We start from the raw sequence: 21,677 nt of genomic DNA, 5'->3' as shown, positions 1-21,677 counted from the left end.
CCGATGTTTTGGCCTTTGCGTCCCTAGTAGCCCGGCGCAGGATACTGTTGATGTGGAAGGAAGCCAAGCCCCCGGGTGTGGAGACCTGGATAAATGACATGGCAGGGTTTATAAAGCTGGAACGGATTAAGTTCGTCCTAAGGGGATCGGCTCAAGGGTTCACCAGGCGGTGGCAACCGTTCGTCGAATACCTCGCAGAAAGATAGAGGGAATGGAAAAGAAGAAGGCAGCAGCAGCAGCCCAGGCGGGGGGAGGGGGGGGGGGGGGGGGAACCAGAAGGAGTCTCAGGGTTATTAATATATATGTATAATATGTATAGGTCGTTGCTATAAATAATTGTATATTGGACTGTTAAATCATATTTTTGGAGAGTGTTTATCTGAGACAAGGCAGTTGCCATTTAGTTTTAGTTTTAGTTTTCGTTATATATTATTTATTCTTTGTTTATAAAACAGGTCATTGTTATTTATACTGTTATATTATTGTGTAAAGGATACACAATGTACTGTGATGGTTGACCAAAAATTTTCAATAAAATATTTTTTTAAAAAAAGAACAGGGTGGCACCACGCCACCAGGGACACCTGAGCAGCGGCCAGGCCCATCCAGGCCGGATCACCCCAGGAGACGAGCGCCAATGGGGACCCTTGTCGCAGGGCAGGAGTCACAGCGGGCCACTGCCACTCCTGCTGTACCGTCTGGGGAACCACCTAGGCGTGGTGTTAGGGTCAGTAAGGCCAGAAAGTTAGATACCAGTTTGGTTGGCACGGGTGCAGGGCACAGTTTAGTTATAGGGGCTAGGGCAGAGACTTTGGGTGGGAGTCTCCGATCCCCCGCCGGGTCAGAGAATCGACGGGGAGGCGGCGTGAATCTCGCCCCCGCCGGCTGCCGAATTCTCCAGCACCGGGGATTTGGCGGGGGCGGGAATCACGGCGGTTGGAAGCCGCTGACAGCGCCCCCCCCCGGTGATTCTCCGGCCCGCTATGGGCGACGTGGCGCACGTTTTTTGCCGGTCCCGCTGGCGTAAATTAGAGTAGGCGCGGGCGGCCTCCGGGATTCTCGGGGAGCGCGGGGAAATCTGGCCCCGGGAGGTACCCCCACGGTGGCCTGGCCCGCGACCGGGGCCCATCGATCCGCGGGCGTCCCTGTTCCATGGGGGAACTCTATTCTTCCGCACCGGCGGCTGTAGCGGTCCGCCATTGCCGGTGCAGAGACGAAGCCCTCTGCGCATGCGCTGGGATGGTGCCAGCACACGTTGCCGCTCCCGCGCATGCGCCAACTCACGCCGGCCGGCAGAGGCCCTTCGGCGCCAAGCCCCTTCCCTGCTGGCCAGCGTGGGGCAAACCACTCCGGGGCCGGCCTAGCCCCTGAAGGTTTGGAGGATTTCACACGTTTGGGGCGGCCCAGTGCCGGAGTGGTTCACGCCACTCCTTCCCGCCAGAGTTGCCCGCCCTGCTGATTACGGCAGAATCCCGCCCTTTATTTATTTGTTCACAATAAACACCTGTTACCACCGTTACAACCTGCCTCAGTGCTCTGTCTGATGGGTGTGGGGTGGGATGTTTCGGGCTGGCCAGGCAGGGAGGGGGCGTGGGGGGTTTGCAGGGACCAATGGGTGGACCATGGCCGCACCCCCCCAAATCCAACCGTCCCCAGCAGCCCCACCCCAGGGATTCGACTTGCAAGCAGGGATCACCCAGGTGGAAGGTGCTACTGTGGGCATGAGTCAGACGTTGCCATACGATTTGGAGCACCAGAGCTTCTCACAGAGGGGTTGTCGTCATCCTCCATCCCATGGACCAGACCAGATGTCACTGCCAACCAAAGACCCCCAGCTCGCAGCGCCGCAGGTATGTATAACGAAGGGATGTGCAAGCGGGTGGTTTGGACGTGTGGTAATGGATGGAGGCAGCCTCTTGTAAAGACACGAGTTTGGGGGCATTGTTGACGCCGCCTTCACCATTTCCGCCGGCCAGGTACTCAAGCCCGGTGGTGTCTGCGGCCCTGAGTGTGGGGGGACTGAGGCGGCAGCACCTGAGGCTGGGGGGGGCCTCAGTTTGGGAATCATAGGTTTGCTCCTGGAGGCTGGACGGGGAGTATCGGGGGTGGCAATGGGCGGGGATTAAGTGGTTTGGGGACCTATTCATTGAGGGCTGTTTTCCTAGTTTGGAGGGGTTGGTGGAGGAATTTGAGATGCCCGTTGGGAATGGGTTCAGGTATTTGCAGGTGAGGGATTTTCTTTGGAAGCAGGTACTGTCCTTTCCTCACCTGGTGCCCCTAGGGGCTACAGGACAAGGTGGTGTCAAAAACAGGGGTAGGTGAGGGTAAAGTGTCGGAAATTTACAAGGAGTTGATGGATTGGGAGGGAGCCCCGATAGGGGTGGGGAAGCGTAAGTGGGAGGAAGAGCTGGGGAGGGAGGTGGAGGCTGGGAGGAAGATTTGAGGAGGGTGAGCACGTCTTCGTCGTGTGCCAGGCTTAGTCTTATACAATATAAGGTGGTCCACAGGGCACAAATGACAATGGCCCGGATGAACAGGTGTTTCAAAGGGATGGAGGATAGATATGGGCGGTGAGCGGGTGGGTCCGCAAATCATGTCCAGATGTTTTGGGCCTATCCGAAGCTTGGGGGTTTCTGGCAGGGGTTTGTCAACGTTGTGTCAGAGGTCTTGAAGGTAAAGGTGGTCCCGAGTCCGGAAGTGGCGATCATTGGAGTGTTAGAAGACCTGGAGTCCAAGGGGTGAGAGGGGCCAATGTCTTAGCCTTTGCCTCCCTGGAAGGCCCGAGACGGATCTTATTGCAATGGTGGGACTCAGGGTCGCAGAAACCGGGGCTGTGGGTGAGCGACCTGGCAGAGTTTCTTCAGCTGGAGAAGATAAAGTTTGCCTTGAGAGGGTCTGTGGAGGGGTTTGCCCGGAGGTGGTAGCCATTCGTCGGCTTCTTTGAGAACAGTTAAGATGTCAGCATTCCTTTATCACATGCATCTCTGATGTCCTGGCTAATGCTATTCCCAATATTACCACTGCAGTTTGATGGCCTGTATCCCACCCCTACAAATATTTATTGCCCCTTGGTGTTTCTTAATTCGACTCATAGATTCTACTCCTTGGGGAGTAGAGAACTAGATACGTTGGCTGTGATTCTAGGATGGAGAATCCCTGGCCACCCCGCACTGGATTCCGCATTCGCCGGCGCAGTTTTTCGAGCGCCGGTGGAATTCCGCCGCGCTGGCCGGCGGCTGTTGATACCGTCCCCCCCACCCCCCCCCCCCGGGCGATTCTTTGGGCCCCGATGAGCCGAGTGACCAACGGGTTTCACCCAGTACCGCCAGCTTCCATTACTCACCTCACACACAGCGGGGCCTGGAAGGTAAGTGTGCAGGGGCCGCCCTGGAGGGGGGCGGGGGGGGATCTGACCCCGGGTGGGCGCCCCCTCGGTGGCCTGGCCCGTGATCGGGGCCTACCGATTGGTGGGTGGGCTGGTTCCGTGGGGGCTTACTTTACTCCACGCCGGGCCCCTGTAGGGCTCCGCCATTTTGCCCGGGGGCCGGCGCGGAGAAGGGAACCCCCACTCATGCGCGGAAATACGCCGGCCATTCCGCGCATGCGCGAGATCATGCCGCCTTTCCGCACATGTGTGGACTCGTGTGGGCCGTTCCCTGCCGGCTGGAGCTGCGGAGACGACTCCGGCGGCAACCAAGCCCCCTAGAAAGGTGAGAATTCCTCACTTTCGGAGGCCTTTGACGCCGGAGCCGTTGGCGCCGGTTTTCCCGCCGGTGTCGGGACATAGCCCCATTTTTAGAGAATCCCGCCCATGGTGTTTGGCCTTAGTAAATTATGTAATTAATGGGAGGAACCAGGGGCTGAAGCAGTCAGGTGTTGAGTTTCAGCGTTGGGTTCAGATAAAGTTTGCCTGTGACAAGAACAGCAGTTTCTGGAAAGGCTGGCAGGTTAAACAGTATTTTGACACAGGCAAGAAATTACAAGCTTGTTCCAGAATGATCTCTCTCTCTAAGCGGTTTATCCAAGACATCTCTTTGAAGCAAATATTCCTGGGTTGGTTAACTATATTAAAAACTGGTATTTTGACCTAAGATGGGTTTTGCTTGAGTGGAGATAAAAGATAGCAATTAGGAGATGGTGTTTCATTGTCATTGTTAAACATTGTCTAACGGGTAATTGTTAGCTACTTTCTTGTATGATGGCAAAGTTAGTTTTAATCCTGTATTGATAATAAAATTTGTATTACTATACAATATTCCTATTTTTCGTACAATAGTATCCTTTCGTCACAGTATTCCAAATAAATTAAGTATAGGGGTTTATGTTCAGTATCCCAGCAACTGTTGGAGTCTGGTCTGGGATTGTAATAACTTACACACATTCTCATCCATGTAACATGTGTACAGACATTCTCACACCGCATGAATGTGGACATGTTTACAATCACAACTGTTGGATACAGTCGTTTGTGGATCCATGTTTTCTCTCGTGCCGACACACACACATGCCGACACGGTCAGGCTCACACATGTGAGCACATGCACTCTCATGGTGCAGGCTAACACTGACACTGTTCAGACACGCTTGTTCAGACAGTCGAGCCTTGGTGATTTTTCAGGGTGCTTTTATTTTGAGCATAGCTGAGGTAAAAACACATTTGTACAAATATAAACAGGTTGGCACATTGGCACTCAAACTGGATTGCTCCCTGGCAGACACCCACAGCTACACGCACACAAACAGATTTTAACAGCACTACAGCAGTGACCTCGCAGCATTAAATACGTTTAAAAAAAACGCAAGGTAATAAATAAAATACTAAAATAAATATACACAGGGGGAAGAGGATGGTCTGAGCAGGTCCTTCATTATTAATTGCACGCTCTCTGTTGGAAAAGTTCACTCCCCTTCTGCGTTTATTCCTGAGGTATCCCACCTATCCCAGCTTGCGATCTCACTCACTCTGTGGCAGGAACCACAATAAGTGAAGCCTCAGCCTCCCTTGCACTCTCGCTCGTTCGCTCCTCACCACATTCATGAGGAACAGTGTGCTGCTTTGTATTCCATGTGGGAGGTGGGGGGGAACATCGATCAGTAGAGGCAGCGGGAGGCGGGCGACAGGAGTGAAGATAGTGGAGTCTCTCGCTCTCTCTCTCATTCTCACTCTAACTTAACATGTAACTGCAGAGATAAATATGGCTAAAATTCTGACACAGAAAACAAACATTCCCAGGACAGGTACAGCACGGGGTGAGATACAGATTAAATCTCCATCACCGATAATATCTGGCCCCTTTACCCAACCATCTGAATTTTCTGGAGACGGTCAACAATACAATTCTGCTGAAACAAAGAGGAAAGCAACAACGTTATAAACACAGGGGGAAGCCAGAGGCTCCGGATCTTTGGGAGGTTTGGAGAAGAGGGTGGACGAGTGAATCTTGGGGCAGGCTGAGCTGGGAGATTAACACTAAATAAACAGGAACTGCACAAAATCTGACAACAAGGGAGAGGGAATTTCAAGTCCACATTCAGTGCTTCAAAACGGAAGAAATGTGTCAGATCCCATTTCCCAATTATTCCCATGGGGAGGAAGAGGGGGCGGAAAGAGAAGAGGCTGAGGAGGGGGAGGAGAGGGGAAGAGGACAAAGGGGAGGATGAGGAGGGGGCGGAAGAGGAGGGGGAGAGGGAGAAAGAAGAAGGGAGGAAGAAGAGAGGGGGGAGGATAGGGAGGAGGAAATGAAATGAAATGAAAATCGCTTATTGTGGAAGAATGAGGAGGGTGGTGAATAGGAGGCGGACAGAGAGGTGGGGTGGAAGAGCGAGATAGGCGATCATGGGGAGAGGGTTTGGGGTACAGAGGAATGAGGGGCGCTCACACATCCAACCTCCCCCCAGCTCCCACATACCCTCGGTCTAGGGAGAGTAGGGTGGGAGCGGCTGTTGCCGTTCAGAGGGACAGCGGAGAGGGGGTGAGACTGTCTACCCTCAGATAGGCAGCGGAGAGGGAGACGGGTGAGGCTCTTGCCCCTCGAGGAGCAGCGGGGAGGGGAGAGGGGGTGAGACTGTCTACCCTCAGGCAGCGGAGAGGGAGAGGGGTGAGTCTCTTGCCCCTCGAGGAGCAGCGGGGAGGGGAAAGAGGTGAGGCTGTGCCCCTTAGAGGGACAGCGGCAAGGGGAGAGGGGGTGAGGCTGTTGCCCCTCAGAGGCGCAGTGCAGTGGAGAGAGGGGGTGAGTTTGTTGCCCCTCAGAGGTGCAGTGGAGTGGGGAGAGGGGGTGAGGCTGTTGCCCCTCAGAGGGACAGCAGAGGGGGGCCCAGGCTGCCACCCTCAGACCCCAGACTCGGGAGTCACAGGATTCTCTGCCAGTTTGATCTCGCCCAACTCCACCATGGGGGATTTCTCTGCCCCCGGTTGCTCCAGCCTCTCCCGGAAATCAGAACTGATTTGGTCAAAGGTCCGGCCCTTGGTCTCAGGAACTTTAAAGAAGGTGAAGATAAAGAAGATGATGAGGAATACCATGAAGATGATGAAGACGTAGGAACCACAGGCTTTCTGTAAGGGAGAGAAAGAGAGACACGGTCAGTTGGCGGTAGAGGCTGTACATGTGTGTGTGTCAGTCCCTCAATCCTGCTGTGTGTGTAGGTGTGTGTGTGTCAGTCCCTCAATCCCGCTCTGTGTGTCAGTGCCCTCAATCCTACTGTGTGTGTGTGCGTCAGTCCCTCATTTCCGCTCTGTATTTGTGTGTGTGTCAGTGCCCTCAATCCTGCTGTGTGTGTGTGTGTCAGTGCCCAAAATCCTGCTGTGTGTGTGTGTCTCGGTCCCTCAATCCTGCTGTGTGTGTGTGTCTCAGTCCCTGAATCCTGCTGTGTGTGTGTGTGTGTCTCAGTCCCTCAATCCAGCTCAGTGTGTGTGTGTGTCAGTCCCTGAATCCTGCTGTGTGTGTGTGTGTGTGTGTGCGTCAGTCCCTCGTTCTCGCTCTGTGTGTGTGTGTGTGTCTGTGCCCTCAATCCTGCTGCGTGTGTGTGTGTGTCTCAGTCCCTCAACCCTGCTGCGTGTGTGTGTGTGTCTCAGTCCCTCAATCCTGCTGTGTATGTGTGTCTCAGTCCCTCAATCCTGGTGTGTGTGTGTGTGTGTCTCAGTCCCTCAACCCTGCTGCGTGTGTGTGTGTGTCAGTGCCCTCAATCCTTCTGTGTGTGTGTGTGTCTCTGTCCCTCAATCCTGATCAGTGTGTGTGTGTGTCTCAGGCCCTCAACCCTGCTGCGTGTGTGTGTGTGTCAGTGCCCTCAATCCTGCCGTGTGTTTGTGTGTCTCAGTCCCTGAATCATGCTGTGTGTGTGTGCGTCAGTCCCTCGTTCTCGCTCTGTGTGTGTGTGTGTGTGTGTGTGTGTGTGTGTCTGTGCCCTCAATCCTGCTGCGTGTGTGTGTGTGTCTCAGTCCCTCAATCCTGGTGTGTGTGTGTGTGTGTGTCTCAGTCCCTCAATCCTGCTGTGTATGTGTGTGTCAGTGCCCTCAATCCTGCTGTGTGTGTGTCTCAGTCCCACAATCCTGCTGTGTGTGTGTGTGTGTGTCTCAGTCCCTCAATCCAGTTCAGTGTGTGTGCGTCTCAGTCCCTGAATCCTGCTGTGTGTGTGTGTGTGTGTGTGTGTGTGCGTCAGTCCCTCGTTCTCGCTCTGTGTGTGTGTGTGTGAGTGTGTGTCAGTGCCCTCAATCCTGCTGTGTGTGTGTGTGTGTCTCAGTCCCTCAATCCTGGTGTGTGTGTGTCTCAGTCCCTCAATCCTGCTGTGTGTGTCTCAGTCCCTCAATCCTGCTGTGTGTGTGTCTCAGTCCCACAATCCTGCTGTGTGTGTCTCAGTCCCTCAATCCTGCTGCGTGTGTGTCTCAGTCCCTCAATCCTGCTGTGTGTGTCTCAGTCCCTCAATCCTGCTGTGTGTGTGTGTGTGTGTCTCAGTCCCTCAATCCTGCTGTGTGTGTCTCAGTCCCTCAATCCTGCTGTGTGTGTGTCTCAGTCCCTCAATCCTGCTGTGTGTGTGTGTGTCTCAGTCCCTCAATCCTGGTGTGTGTGTGTCTCAGTCCCTCAATCCTGGTGTGTGTGTGTCTCAGTCCCTAAATCCTGCTGTGTGTGTCTCAGTCCCTCAATCCTGCTGTGTGTGTGTCTCAGTCCCACAATCCTGCTGTGTGTGTCTCAGTCCCTCAATCCTGCTGTGTGTGTGTCTCAGTCCCTCAATCCTGCTGTGTGTGTGTCTCAGTCCCTCAATCCTGCTGTGTGTGTCTCAGTCCCTCAATCCTGCTCTGTGTGTGTGTCTCAGTCCCTCAATCCTGCTGTGTGTGTGTCTCAGTCCCTCAATCCTGCTGCGTGTGTGTCTCAGTCCCAAAATCCTGCTGTGTGTGTGTCTCAGTCCCTCAATCCTGCTGCGTGTGTGTGTCTCAGTCCCTCAAACCTGCTCTGTGTCTCCTGCTGTGTGTGTCTCAGTCCCTCAATCCTGCTGTGTGTGTGTGTGTGTGTGTGTGTGACTCAGTCCCTCAATCCTGCCGTGTGTATGTGTGTGTCAGTCCCTCAATCCTGCTGCGTGTGTGTCTCAGTCCCTCAAACCTGCTGTGTGTGTGTGTGTGTCTCAGTCCCTAAATCCTGCTCTGTGTGTGTGTGTGTGTGTGTGTGTGTCTCACTCCCTCAATCCTGCTCTGTGTGTGTGTGTGCGTGTGTGTCTCAGTCGCTGAATCCTGCTCTGTGTGTGTGTGTCTCAGTCCCTCAATACTGCTCTGTGTATGTGTGTGTGTGTCAGTGCTCTCAATCCTGCTGTGTGTGTCTCAGTTCAGCTCTGTGTGTGTGTGTGTCAGTGCTCTCTATCCTTCTGTGTGTGTCTCAATCCCTCAATCCTGCTCTGTGTGTGTGTGTGTATCAGTCGTTGAATCCTGCTTTGTGTGTGTGTGTCTCAGTATCCTCATTCCTGCTGTGTGTGTGTGTCAGTGCTCTCAATCCTGCTGTGTGTGTCTCAGTCCCTCAATCCTGCTGTGTGTGTGTGCCTCAGTCCCTCAATCCTGCTGTGTGTGTGTCTCAGTCCCTCAATACTGCTGCGTGTGTCTCAGTCCCTCAATCCTGCTGCGTGTGTGTCTCAGTCCCTCAATCCTGCCGCGTGTGTGTGTCTCAGTCCCTCAATCCTGCTGTGTGTGCGTGTGTTTGTCTCAGTCGCTGAATCCTGCTGTGTGTGTCTCAGTCCCTCAATCCTGCTGCGTGTGTGTCTCAGTCCCTCAATCCTGCCGCGTGTGTGTGTCTCAGTCCCTCAATCCTGCTGTGTGTGCGTGTGTTTGTCTCAGTCGCTGAATCCTGCTGTGTGTGTCTCAGTCCCTCAATCCTGCTGTGTGTGTGTCTCAGGCCCTGAATCCTGCTGTGTGTGTGTGTGTGTGTGTCTCAGTCCCTCAATCCTGCTGTGTGTGTGTGTGTGTGTCTCAGTCCCTCAAACCTGCTGTGTGTGTGTGTGTGTCAGCCCCTCAATCCTGCTGTATGTGTGTGTGTGTCTGTGTCTCAGTCCCTCAATCCTGCTGTATGTGTGTGTGTGTGTGTCTCAGTCCCTCAATCCTGCTGTGTATGTGTGTGTCTCTGTCCCTGAATCCTGCTGTGTGTGTGTATGTGTCAGCCCCTCAATCCTGCTGTATGTGTGTGTGTGTAGTGTGTCTCAGTCCCTCAATCCTGCTGTGTGTGTGTGTGTGTGTGTCAGTCCCTCAATCCTGCTGTGCGTGTGGGTGTGTCTCAGTCCCTGAATCCTGCTGTGCGTGTGTGTGTGTCTCAGTCCCTGAATCCTGCTGTCTGTGTGTCTCAGTCCCTCAATTCTGCTGTGCGTGTGTCTCAGTCCCCCACTCCTGCTCTGTGTGTGTTCCTCCGTCCCCTCGTCACCCTCACTCCTGCTCTGTGTGTGTCCTCAGTGTCCTCGTCACCCTCACTCCTGCTCTGTGTGTTCCTCAGTCCCCTCGTCACCCTCACTCCTGCTCTGTGTGTGTTCCTCAGTCCCCTCGTCACCCTCACTCCTGCTCTGTGTGTGTTCCTCAGTCCCCTCGTCACCCTCACTCCTGCTCTGTGTGTGTTCCTCAGTCCCTTCGTCACCCTCACTCCTGCTCTGTGTTTGTTCCTCAGTGTCCTCGTCACCCTCACTCCTGCTCTGTGTGTTCCTCAGTGCCCTCGTCACCCTCACTCCTGCTCTGTGTGTGTTCCTCAGTCCCCTCGTCACCCTCACTCCTGCTCTGTGTGTTCCTCAGTCCCCTCGTCACCCTCAGTCCTGCTCTGTGTGTTCCTCAGTCCCCTCGTCACCCTCACTCCTGCTCTGTGTGTGTTCCTCCGTCCCCTCGTCACCCTCACTCCTGCTCTGTGTGTTCCTCAGTCCCCTCGTCACCCTCACTCCTGCTGTGTGTGTGTTCCTCAGTCCCGTCACCTTCACTCCTGCTCTGTGTGTGTTCCTCAGTGTCCTCGTCACCCTCACTCCTGCTCTGTGTGTTCCTCAGTGTCCTCGTCACCCTCACTCCTGCTCTGTGTGTTCCTCATTCCCGTCACCCTCACTCCTGCTCTGTGTGTTCCTCAGTGTCCTCGTCACCCTCACTCCTGCTCTGTGTGTTCCTCAGTGTCCTCGTCACCCTCACTCCTGCACTCTGTGTGTTCCTCAGTGTCCTCGTCACCCTCACTCCTGCTTTGTGTGTTCATCAGTCCCCTCGTCACCCTCACTCCTGCTCTGTGTGTTCCTCAGTCCCCTCGTCACCCTCACTCCTGCTCTGTGTGTGTTCCTCAGTCCCCTCGTCACACTCACTCCTGCTCTTTGAGTTCTTCAGTGTCCTCGTCACCCTCACTCCTGCTCTGTGTGTGTTCCGCAGTCCCCTCGTCACCCACACTCTTGCTCTGTGTGTGTTCCTCAGTGTCCTCGTCCCCCTCACTCCTGCTCTGTATGTTCCTCAGTCCCGTCACCCTCACTCCTGCTCTGTGTGTGTTCCTCAGTGTCCACGTCACCCTCATTCCTGCTCAATGTGTGTTCCTCAGTTCCGTCACACTCACTCCTGCCCTGTGTGTGTTCCTCAGTCCCGTCACCCTCACTCCTGCTCTGTGTGTTCCTCAGTCCCCTCGTCACCCTCACTCCTGCTCTGTGTGTTCCTCAGTCCCGTCACCCTCACTCCTGCTCTGTGTGTTCCTCAGTCCCGTCACCCTCACTCCTGCTCTCTGTGTGTTCCTCCGTCCCCTCGTCACCCTCACTCCTGCTCTGTGTGTCCCTCACTCCCCTCGTCACTCTCACTCCTGCTCTGTGTGTTCCTCAGTGCCCTCGTCACCCTCACTCCTGCTCTGTGTGTTCCTCAGTGTCCTCGTCACCCTCACTCCTGCTCTGTGTGTTCCTCAGTCCCCTCGTCACTCTCACTCTTGCTCTGTGTGTGTTCCTCCGTCCCCTCGTCACCCTCACTCCTGCTCTGTGTGTTCCTCAGTCCCCTCGTCACCCTCACTCCTGCTCGGTGTGTGTTCCTCAGTGTCCTCGTCACCCTCACTCCTGCTCTGTGTGTTCCTCCGTCCCCTCGTCACCCTCACTCCTGCTCTGTGTGTTCCTCAGTCCCCTCGTCACCCTCACTCCTGCTGTGTGTGTGTTCCTCAGTGTCCTCGTCACCCTCACTCCTGCTCTCTGTGTTCCTCAGTGTCCTCGTCACCCTCACTCCTGCTGTGTGTGTGTTCCTCAGTGTCCTCGTCACCCTCACTCCTGCTCTGTGTGCTCCTCAGTCCCCTCGTCACCCTCACTCCTGCTCTGTATGTTCCTCAGTCCCCTCGTCACCTCACTCCTGCTCTGTGTGTTCCTCAGTGTCCTCGTCACCCTCACTCCTGCTCTGTATGTTCCTCAGTCCCCTCGTCACCCTCACTCCTGCTCTGTGCGTTCCTCAGTCCCCTCGTCACCCTCACTCCTGCTCTGTGTGTTCCTCAGTGTCCTCGCCACCCTCACTCCTGCTCTGTGTGTTCTTCAGTCCCCTCGTCACCCTCACTCCTGCTCTGTGTGTTCCTCAGTGCCCTCGTCACTCTCACTCCTGCTGTGTGTGTGTTCCTCAGTGTCCTCGTCACCCTCACTCCTGCTCTGTGTGTTCCTCAGTGTCCTCGTCACCCTCACTCCTGCTCTGTGTGTTCCTCAGTCCCCTCGTCACCCTCACTCCTGCTCTGTGTGTTCCTCAGTCCCCTCGTCACCCTCACTCCTGCTCTGTGTGTTCCTCAGTCCCCTCGTCACCCTCACTCCTGCTCTGTGTGTGTTCCTCCGTCCCCTCGTCACCCTCACTCCTGCTCTGTGTGTTCCTCAGTCCCCTCGTCACCCTCACTCCTGCTGTGTGTGTGTTCCTCAGTCCCGTCACCTTCACTCCTGCTCTGTGTGTGTTCCTCAGTGTCCTCGTCACCCTCACTCCTGCTCTGTGTGTTCCTCAGTGTCCTCGTCACCCTCACTCCTGCACTCTGTGTGTTCCTCAGTGTCCTCGTCACCCTCACTCCTACTCTGTGTGTGTTCCTCAGTCCCCTCGTCACCCTCACTCCTGCTCTGTGTGTTCCTCAGTGTCCTCCGCACCCTCACTCCAGCTCAATGTGTGTTCCTCAGTCCCGTCACCCTCACTCCTGCTCTGTGTGTTCCTCAGTCCCGTCACCTTCACTCCTGCTCTGTGTGTGCTCCTCAGTCCCCTCGTCACCCTCACTCCTGCTCTGTGTGTTCCTCAGTGTCCTCGTCACCCTCACTCCTGCTCTGTGTGTTCCTCAGTGTCCTCGTCACCCTCACTCCTGCTCTGTGTGTTCCTCAGTCCCGTCACCCTCACTCCTGCTCTGTGTGTTCCTCAGTGTCCTCGTCACCCTCACTCCTGCTCTCTGTGTGTTCCTCAGTGCCCTCGTCACCCTCACTCCTACTCTGTGTGTGTTCCTCAGTCCCCTCGTCACCCTCACTCCTGCTCTGTGTGTTCCTCAGTGTCCTCTGCACCCTCACTCCTGCTCAATGTGTGTTCCTCAGTCCCGTCACCTTCACTCCTGCTCTGTGTGTGTTCCTCAGTCCCCTCGTCACCCTCACTCCTGCTCAATGTGTGTTCCTCAGTCCCGTCACCCTCACTCCTGCTCTGTGTGTTCCTCAGTCCCCTCGTCACCCTCACTCCTGCTCTGTGTGTGTTCCTCGGTCCACTCGTCATCCTCACTCCTGCTCTGTGTGTTCCTCAGTCCCCTCGTCACCCTCACTCCTGCTCTGTGTGTTCCTCAGTCCCCTCGTCACCCTCACTCCTGCTCTGTGTGTTCCTCAGTGTCCTCCGCACCCTCACTCCAGCTCAATGTGTGTTCCTCAGTCCCCTCGTCACCCTCACTCCTGCTCTGTGTGTTCCCCAGTCCCGTCACCTTCACTCCTGCTGTGTGTGTGTTCCTCAGTCCCCTCGTCACCCTCACTCCTGCTCTGTGTGTTCCTCAGTGTCCTCGTCACCCTCACTCCTGCTCTGTGTGTTCCTCAGTGTCCTCGTCACCCTCACTCCTGCTCTGTGTGTTCCTCAGTGTCCTCGTCACCCTCACTCCTGCTCTGTGTGTTCCTCAGTGTCCTCGTCACCCTCACTCCTGCTCTGTGTGTTCCTCAGTGTCCTCCGCACCCTCACTCCTGCTCAATGTGTGTTCCTCAGTCCCGTCACCCTCACTCCTGCTGTGTGTTCCTCAGTCCCGTCACCTTTACTCCTGCTCTGTGTGTGTTCCTCAGTCCCCTCGTCACCCTCACTCCTGCTCAATGTGTGTTCCTCAGTCCCGTCACCCTCACTCCTGCTCTGTGTGTTCCTCAGTCCCCTCGTCACCCTCACTCCTACTCTGTGTGTGTTCCTCAGTCCCCTCGTCACCCTCACTCCTGCTCTGTGTGTTCCTCAGTGTCCTCTGCACCCTCACTCCTGCTCAATGTGTGTTCCTCAGTCCCGTCACCCTCACTCCTGCTGTGTGTTCCTCAGTCCTGTCACCTTTACTCCTGCTCTGTGTGTGTTCCTCAGTGTCCTCCGCACCCTCACTCCTGCTCAATGTGTGTTCCTCAGTCCCGTCACCCTCACTCCTGCTGTGTGTTCCTCAGTCCCGTCACCTTTACTCCTGCTCTGTGTGTGTTCCTCAGTCCCCTCGTCACCCTCACTCCTGCTCAATGTGTGTTCCTCAGTCCCGTCACCCTCACTCCTGCTCTGTGTGTTCCTCAGTCCGCCCGTCACCCTCACTCCTGCTCTGTGTGTGTTCCTCGGTCCACTCGTCATCCTCACTCCTGCTCTGTGTGTTCCTCAGTCCCCTCGTCACCCTCACTCCTGCTCTGTGTGTTCCTCAGTCCCGTCACCCTCACTCCTGCTCTGTGTGTTCCTCAGTCCCGTCACCCTCACTCCTGCTCTCTGTGTGTTCCTCCGTCCCCTCGTCACCCTCACTCCTGCTCTGTGTGTCCCTCACTCCCCTCGTCACTCTCACTCCTGCTCTGTGTGTTCCTCAGTGCCCTCGTCACCCTCACTCCTGCTCTGTGTGTTCCTCAGTGTCCTCGTCACCCTCACTCCTGCTCTGTGTGTTCCTCAGTCCCCTCGTCACTCTCACTCTTGCTCTGTGTGTGTTCCTCCGTCCCCTCGTCACCCTCACTCCTGCTCTGTGTGTTCCTCAGTCCCCTCGTCACCCTCATTCCTGCTCGGTGTGTGTTCCTCAGTGTCCTCGTCACCCTCACTCCTGCTCTGTGTGTTCCTCCGTCCCCTCGTCACCCTCACTCCTGCTCTGTGTGTTCCTCAGTCCCCTCGTCACCCTCACTCCTGCTGTGTGTGTGTTCCTCAGTGTCCTCGTCACCCTCACTCCTGCTCTCTGTGTTCCTCAGTGTCCTCGTCACCCTCACTCCTGCTGTGTGTGTGTTCCTCAGTGTCCTCGTCACCCTCACTCCTGCTCTGTGTGCTCCTCAGTCCCCTCGTCACCCTCACTCCTGCTCTGTGTGTGTTCCTCCGTCCCCTCGTCACCCTCACTCCTGCTCTGTGTGTTCATCAGTGTCCTCGTCACCCTCACTCCTGCTCTGTATGTTCCTCAGTCCCCTCGTCACCCTCACTCCTGCTCTGTGTGTTCCTCAGTCCCCTCGTCACCCTCACTCCTGCTCTGTGTGTTCCTCAGTGTCCTCGCCACCCTCACTCCTGCTCTGTTTGTTCTTCAGTCCCCTCGTCACCCTCACTCCTGCTCTGTGTGTTCCTCAGTGCCCTCGTCACCCTCACTCCTGCTGTGTGTGTGTTCCTCAGTGTCCTCGTCACCCTCACTCCTGCTCTGTGTGTTCCTCAGTGTCCTCGTCACCCTCACTCCTGCTCTGTGTGTTCCTCAGTCCCCTCGTCACCCTCACTCCTGCTCTGTGTGTTCCTCAGTCCCCTCGTCACCCTCACTCCTGCTCTGTGTGTTCCTCAGTCCCCTCGTCACCCTCACTCCTGCTCTGTGTGTGTTCCTCCGTCCCCTCGTCACCCTCACTCCTGCTCTGTGTGTTCCTCAGTCCCCTCGTCACCCTCACTCCTGCTGTGTGTGTGTTCCTCAGTCCCGTCACCTTCACTCCTGCTCTGTGTGTGTTCCTCAGTGTCCTCGTCACCCTCACTCCTGCTCTGTGTGTTCCTCAGTGTCCTCGTCACCCTCACTCCTGCTCTGTGTGTTCCTCATTCCCGTCACCCTCACTCCTGCTCTGTGTGTTCCTCAGTGTCCTCGTCACCCTCACTCCTGCTCTGTGTGTTCCTCAGTGTCCTCGTCACCCTCACTCCTACTCTGTGTGTGTTCCTCAGTCCCCTCGTCACCCTCACTCCTGCTCTGTGTGTTCCTCAGTGTCCTCCGCACCCTCACTCCAGCTCAATGTGTGTTCCTCAGTCCCGTCACCCTCACTCCTGCTCTGTGTGTTCCTCAGTCCCGTCACCTTCACTCCTGCTCTGTGTGTGCTCCTCAGTCCCCTCGTCACCCTCACTCCTGCTCTGTGTGTTCCTCAGTGTCCTCGTCACCCTCACTCCTGCTCTGTGTGTTCCTCAGTGTCCTCGTCACCCTCACTCCTGCTCTGTGTGTTCCTCAGTCCCGTCACCCTCACTCCTGCTCTGTGTGTTCCTCAGTGTCCTCGTCAACCTCACTCCTGCTCTGTGTGTTCCTCAGTGTCCTCGTCACCCTCACTCCTGCTCTCTGTGTGTTCCTCAGTGCCCTCGTCACCCTCACTCCTACTCTGTGTGTGTTCCTCAGTCCCCTCGTCACCCTCACTCCTGCTCTGTGTGTTCCTCAGTGTCCTCTGCACCCTCACTCCTGCTCAATGTGTGTTCCTCAGTCCCGTCACCCTCACTCCTGCTGTGTGTTCCTCAGTCCTGTCACCTTTACTCCTGCTCTGTGTGTGTTCCTCAGTGTCCTCCGCACCCTCACTCCTGCTCAATGTGTGTTCCTCAGTCCCGTCACCCTCACTCCTGCTGTGTGTTCCTCAGTCCCGTCACCTTTACTCCTGCTCTGTGTGTGTTCCTCAGTCCCCTCGTCACCCTCACTCCTGCTCAATGTGTGTTCCTCAGTCCCGTCACCCTCACTCCTGCTCTGTGTGTTCCTCAGTCCGCCCGTCACCCTCACTCCTGCTCTGTGTGTGTCCTCGGTCCACTCGTCATCCTCACTCCTGCTCTGTGTGTTCCTCAGTCCCCTCGTCACCCTCACTCCTGCTCTGTGTGTTCCTCAGTCCCCTCGTCACCCTCACTCCTGCTCTGTGTGTTCCTCAGTCCCGTCACCCTCACTCCTGCTCTGTGTGTTCCTCAGTCCCGTCACCCTCACTCCTGCTCTCTGTGTGTTCCTCCGTCCCCTCGTCACCCTCACTCCTGCTCTGTGTGTCCCTCACTCCCCTCGTCACTCTCACTCCTGCTCTGTGTGTTCCTCAGTGCCCTCGTCACCCTCACTCCTGCTCTGTGTGTTCCTCAGTGTCCTCGTCACCCTCACTCCTGCTCTGTGTGTTCCTCAGTCCCCTCGTCACTCTCACTCTTGCTCTGTGTGTGTTCCTCCGTCCCCTCGTCGCCCTCACTCCTGCTCTGTGTGTTCCTCAGTCCCCTCGTCACCCTCATTCCTGCTCGGTGTGTGTTCCTCAGTGTCCTCGTCACCCTCACTCCTGCTCTGTGTGTTCCTCCGTCCCCTCGTCACCCTCACTCCTGCTCTGTGTGTTCCTCAGTCCCCTCGTCACCCTCACTCCTGCTGTGTGTGTGTTCCTCAGTGTCCTCGTCACCCTCACTCCTGCTCTCTGTGTTCCTCAGTGTCCTCGTCACCCTCACTCCTGCTGTGTGTGTGTTCCTCAGTGTCCTCGTCACCCTCACTCCTGCTCTGTGTGCTCCTCAGTCCCCTCGTCACCCTCACTCCTGCTCTGTATGTTCCTCAGTCCCCTCGTCACCTCACTCCTGCTCTGTGTGTTCATCAGTGTCCTCGTCACCCTCACTCCTGCTCTGTATGTTCCTCAGTCCCCTCGTCACCCTCACTCCTGCTCTGTGTGTTCCTCAGTCCCCTCGTCACCCTCACTCCTGCTCTGTGTGTTCCTCAGTGTCCTCGCCACCCTCACTCCTGCTCTGTTTGTTCTTCAGTCCCCTCGTCACCCTCACTCCTGCCCTGTGTGTTCCTCAGTGCCCTCGTCACCCTCACTCCTGCTGTGTGTGTGTTCCTCAGTGTCCTCGTCACCCTCACTCCTGCTCTGTGTGTTCCTCAGTGTCCTCGTCACCCTCACTCCTGCTCTGTGTGTTCCTCAGTCCCCTCGTCACCCTCACTCCTGCTCTGTGTGTTCCTCAGTCCCCTCGTCACCCTCACTCCTGCTCTGTGTGTTCCTCAGTCCCCTCGTCACCCTCACTCCTGCTCTGTGTGTGTTCCTCCGTCCCCTCGTCACCCTCACTCCTGCTCTGTGTGTTCCTCAGTCCCCTCGTCACCCTCACTCCTGCTGTGTGTGTGTTCCTCAGTCCCGTCACCTTCACTCCTGCTCTGTGTGTGTTCCTCAGTGTCCTCGTCACCCTCACTCCTGCTCTGTGTGTTCCTCAGTGTCCTCGTCACCCTCACTCCTGCTCTGTGTGTTCCTCATTCCCGTCACCCTCACTCCTGCTCTGTGTGTTCCTCAGTGTCCTCGTCACCCTCACTCCTGCTCTGTGTGTTCCTCAGTGTCCTCGTCACCCTCACTCCTACTCTGTGTGTGTTCCTCAGTCCCCTCGTCACCCTCACTCCTGCTCTGTGTGTTCCTCAGTGTCCTCCGCACCCTCACTCCAGCTCAATGTGTGTTCCTCAGTCCCGTCACCCTCACTCCTGCTCTGTGTGTTCCTCAGTCCCGTCACCTTCACTCCTGCTCTGTGTGTGCTCCTCAGTCCCCTCGTCACCCTCACTCCTGCTCTGTGTGTTCCTCAGTGTCCTCGTCACCCTCACTCCTGCTCTGTGTGTTCCTCAGTGTCCTCGTCACCCTCACTCCTGCTCTGTGTGTTCCTCAGTCCCGTCACCCTCACTCCTGCTCTGTGTGTTCCTCAGTGTCCTCGTCACCCTCACTCCTGCTCTGTGTGTTCCTCAGTGTCCTCGTCACCCTCACTCCTGCTCTCTGTGTGTTCCTCAGTGCCCTCGTCACCCTCACTCCTACTCTGTGTGTGTTCCTCAGTCCCCTCGTCACCCTCACTCCTGCTCTGTGTGTTCCTCAGTGTCCTCTGCACCCTCACTCCTGCTCAATGTGTGTTCCTCAGTCCCGTCACCCTCACTCCTGCTGTGTGTTCCTCAGTCCCGTCACCTTTACTCCTGCTCTGTGTGTGTTCCTCAGTCCCCTTGTCACCCTCACTCCTGCTCAATGTGTGTTCCTCAGTCCCGTCACCCTCACTCCTGCTCTGTGTGTTCCTCAGTCCCCTCGTCACCCTCACTCCTGCTCTGTGTGTATTCCTCGGTCCACTCGTCATCCTCACTCCTGCTCTGTGTGTTCCTCAGTCCCCTCGTCACCCTCACTCCTGCTCTGTGTGTTCCTCAGTCCCCTCGTCACCCTCACTCCTGCTCTGTGTGTTCCACAGTGTCCTCCGCACCCTCACTCCAGCTCAATGTGTGTTCCTCAGTCCCCTCGTCACCCTCACTCCTGCTCTGTGTGTTCCTCAGTCCCGTCACCTTCACTCCTGCTGTGTGTGTGTTCCTCAGTCCCCTCGTCACCCTCACTCCTGCTCTGTGTGTTCCTCAGTGTCCTCGTCACCCTCACTCCTGCTCTGTGTGTTCCTCAGTGTCCTCGTCACCCTCACTCCTGCTCTGTGTGTTCCTCAGTGTCCTCGTCACCCTCACTCCTGCTCTGTGTGTTCCTCAGTGTCCTCGTCACCCTCACTCCTGCTCTGTGTGTTCCTCAGTGTCCTCCGCACCCTCACTCCTGCTCAATGTGTGTTCCTCAGTCCCGTCACCCTCACTCCTGCTGTGTGTTCCTCAGTCCCGTCACCTTTACTCCTGCTCTGTGTGTGTTCCTCAGTCCCCTCGTCACCCTCACTCCTGCTCAATGTGTGTTCCTCAGTCCCGTCATCCTCACTCCTGCTCTGTGTGTTCCTCAGTCCCCTCGTCACCCTCACTCCTACTCTGTGTGTGTTCCTCAGTCCCCTCGTCACCCTCACTCCTGCTCTGTGTGTTCCTCAGTGTCCTCTGCACCCTCACTCCTGCTCAATGTGTGTTCCTCAGTCCCGTCACCCTCACTCCTGCTGTGTGTTCCTCAGTCCTGTCACCTTTACTCCTGCTCTGTGTGTGTTCCTCAGTGTCCTCCGCACCCTCACTCCTGCTCAATGTGTGTTCCTCAGTCCCGTCACCCTCACTCCTGCTGTGTGTTCCTCAGTCCCGTCACCTTTACTCCTGCTCTGTGTGTGTTCCTCAGTCCCCTCGTCACCCTCACTCCTGCTCAATGTGTGTTCCTCAGTCCCGTCACCCTCACTCCTGCTCTGTGTGTTCCTCAGTCCGCCCGTCCCCCTCACTCCTGCTCTGTGTGTGTTCCTCGGTCCACTCGTCATCCTCACTCCTGCTCTGTGTGTTCCTCAGTCCCCTCGTCACCCTCACTCCTGCTCTGTGTGTTCCTCAGTCCCCTCGTCACCCTCACTCCTGCTCAATGTGTGTTCCTCAATCCCCTCATCACCCTCACTCCTGCTCAATGGGTGTTCCTCAGTCCCGTCACCCTCACTCCTGCTCTGTGTGTTCCTCAGTCCCCTCGTCACCCTCACTCCTGCTCTGTGTGTGTTCCTCAGTGTCCTCGTCACACTCACTCGTGCTCTGTGAGTTCCTCAGTGTCCTCGTCACCCTCACTCCTGCTCTGTGTGTGTTCCTCAGTCCCCTCGTCACCCTCACTCTTGCTCTGAGTGTGTTCCTCAGTGTCCTCGTCCCCCTCACTCCTGCTCTGTATGTTCCTCAGTCCCGTCACCCTCACTCCTGCTCTGTGTGTGTTCCTCAGTGTCCACGTCACCCTCATTCCTGCTCAATGTGTGTTCCTCAGTCCCGTCACACTCACTCCTGCCCTGTGTGTGTTCCTCAGTCCCGTCACCCTCACTCCTGCTCTGTGTGTTCCTCAGTCCCCTCGTCACCCTCACTCCTGCTCTGTGTGTTCCTCAGTCCCGTCACCCTCACTCCTGCTCTGTGTGTTCCTCAGTCCCGTCACCCTCACTCCTGCTCTCTGTGTGTTCCTCCGTCCCCTCGTCACCCTCACTCCTGCTCTGTGTGTTCCTCAATCCCCTCGTCACCCTCACTCCTGCTCTGTGTGTTCCTCAGTGCCCTCGTCACCCTCACTCCTGCTCTGTGTGTTCCTCAGTGTCCTCGTCACCCTCACTCCTGCTCTGTGTGTTCCTCAGTCCCCTCGTCACTCTCACTCTTGCTCTGTGTGTGTTCCTCTGTCCCCTCGTCACCCTCACTCCTGCTCTGTGTGTTCCTCAGTCCCCTCGTCACCCTCACTCCTGCTCGGTGTGTGTTCCTCAGTGTCCTCGTCACCCTCACTCCTGCTCTGTGTGTTCCTCCGTCCCCTCGTCACCCTCACTCCTGCACTGTGTGTTCCTCAGTCCCCTCGTCACCCTCACTCCTGCTCTGTGTGTGTTCCTCAGTGTCCTCGTCACCCTCACTCCTACTCTGTGTGTGTTCCTCAGTGTCCTCGTCACCCTCACTCCTGCTCTCTGTGTGTTCCTCAGTGTCCTCGTCACCCTCACTCCTGCTCTGTGTGTTCCTCAGTTCCCTCGTCACCCTCACTCCTGCTCTGTATGTTCCTCAGTCCTCTAGTCACCCTCACTCCTGCTCTGTGTGTTCCTCAGTGTCCTCGTCACCCTCACTCCTGCTCTGTATGTTCCTCAGTCCCCTCGTCACCCTCACTTCTGCTCTGTGCGTTCCTCAGTCCCCTCGTCACCCTCACTCCTGCTCTGTGTGTTCCTCAGTGTCCTCGTCACCCTCACTCCTGCTCTGTGTGTTCTTCAGTCCCCTCGTCACCCTCACTCCTGCTGTGTGTGTTCCTCAATGCCCTCGTCACCCTCACTCCTGCTGTGTGTGTGTTCCTCAGTGTCCTCGTCACCCTCACTCCTGCTCTGTGTGTTCCTCAGTGTCCTCGTCACCCTCACTCCTGCTCTGTGTGTTCATCAGTCCCCTCGTCACCCTGACTCCTGCTCTGTGTGTTCCTCAGTCCCCTCGTCACCCTCACTCCTGCTGTGTGTGTGTTCCTCAGTGTCCTCGTCACCCTCACTCCTGCTCTGTGTGTTCCTCAGTCCCCTCGTC

General features: G+C 56.3%; 1 protein-coding gene across 2 annotated transcripts in view; it reads right to left on the bottom strand.

The window, feature by feature from the left end:
- Positions 1 to 4,607: 4,607 nt before the first annotated feature.
- LOC140392860 (solute carrier family 2, facilitated glucose transporter member 1-like) overlaps positions 4,608 to 21,677 on the bottom strand; it is a 119,286-nt gene continuing 102,216 nt past the window's right edge. For both annotated transcript variants that reach the window (XM_072478603.1, XM_072478602.1), the window contains exon 10: positions 4,608 to 6,553. In XM_072478603.1, coding sequence (XP_072334704.1) covers positions 6,329 to 6,553 — 225 coding nt within the window. In that variant the 3' untranslated portion in view covers positions 4,608 to 6,328. The remainder of the gene's footprint in view (positions 6,554 to 21,677) is intronic.

This window comes from Scyliorhinus torazame, chromosome 16 (genome assembly GCF_047496885.1).
Source record: "Scyliorhinus torazame isolate Kashiwa2021f chromosome 16, sScyTor2.1, whole genome shotgun sequence".
Taxonomy (NCBI): Eukaryota; Metazoa; Chordata; class Chondrichthyes; order Carcharhiniformes; family Scyliorhinidae; genus Scyliorhinus; species Scyliorhinus torazame.
This window is presented reverse-complemented; position numbering and strand designations above follow the sequence as displayed.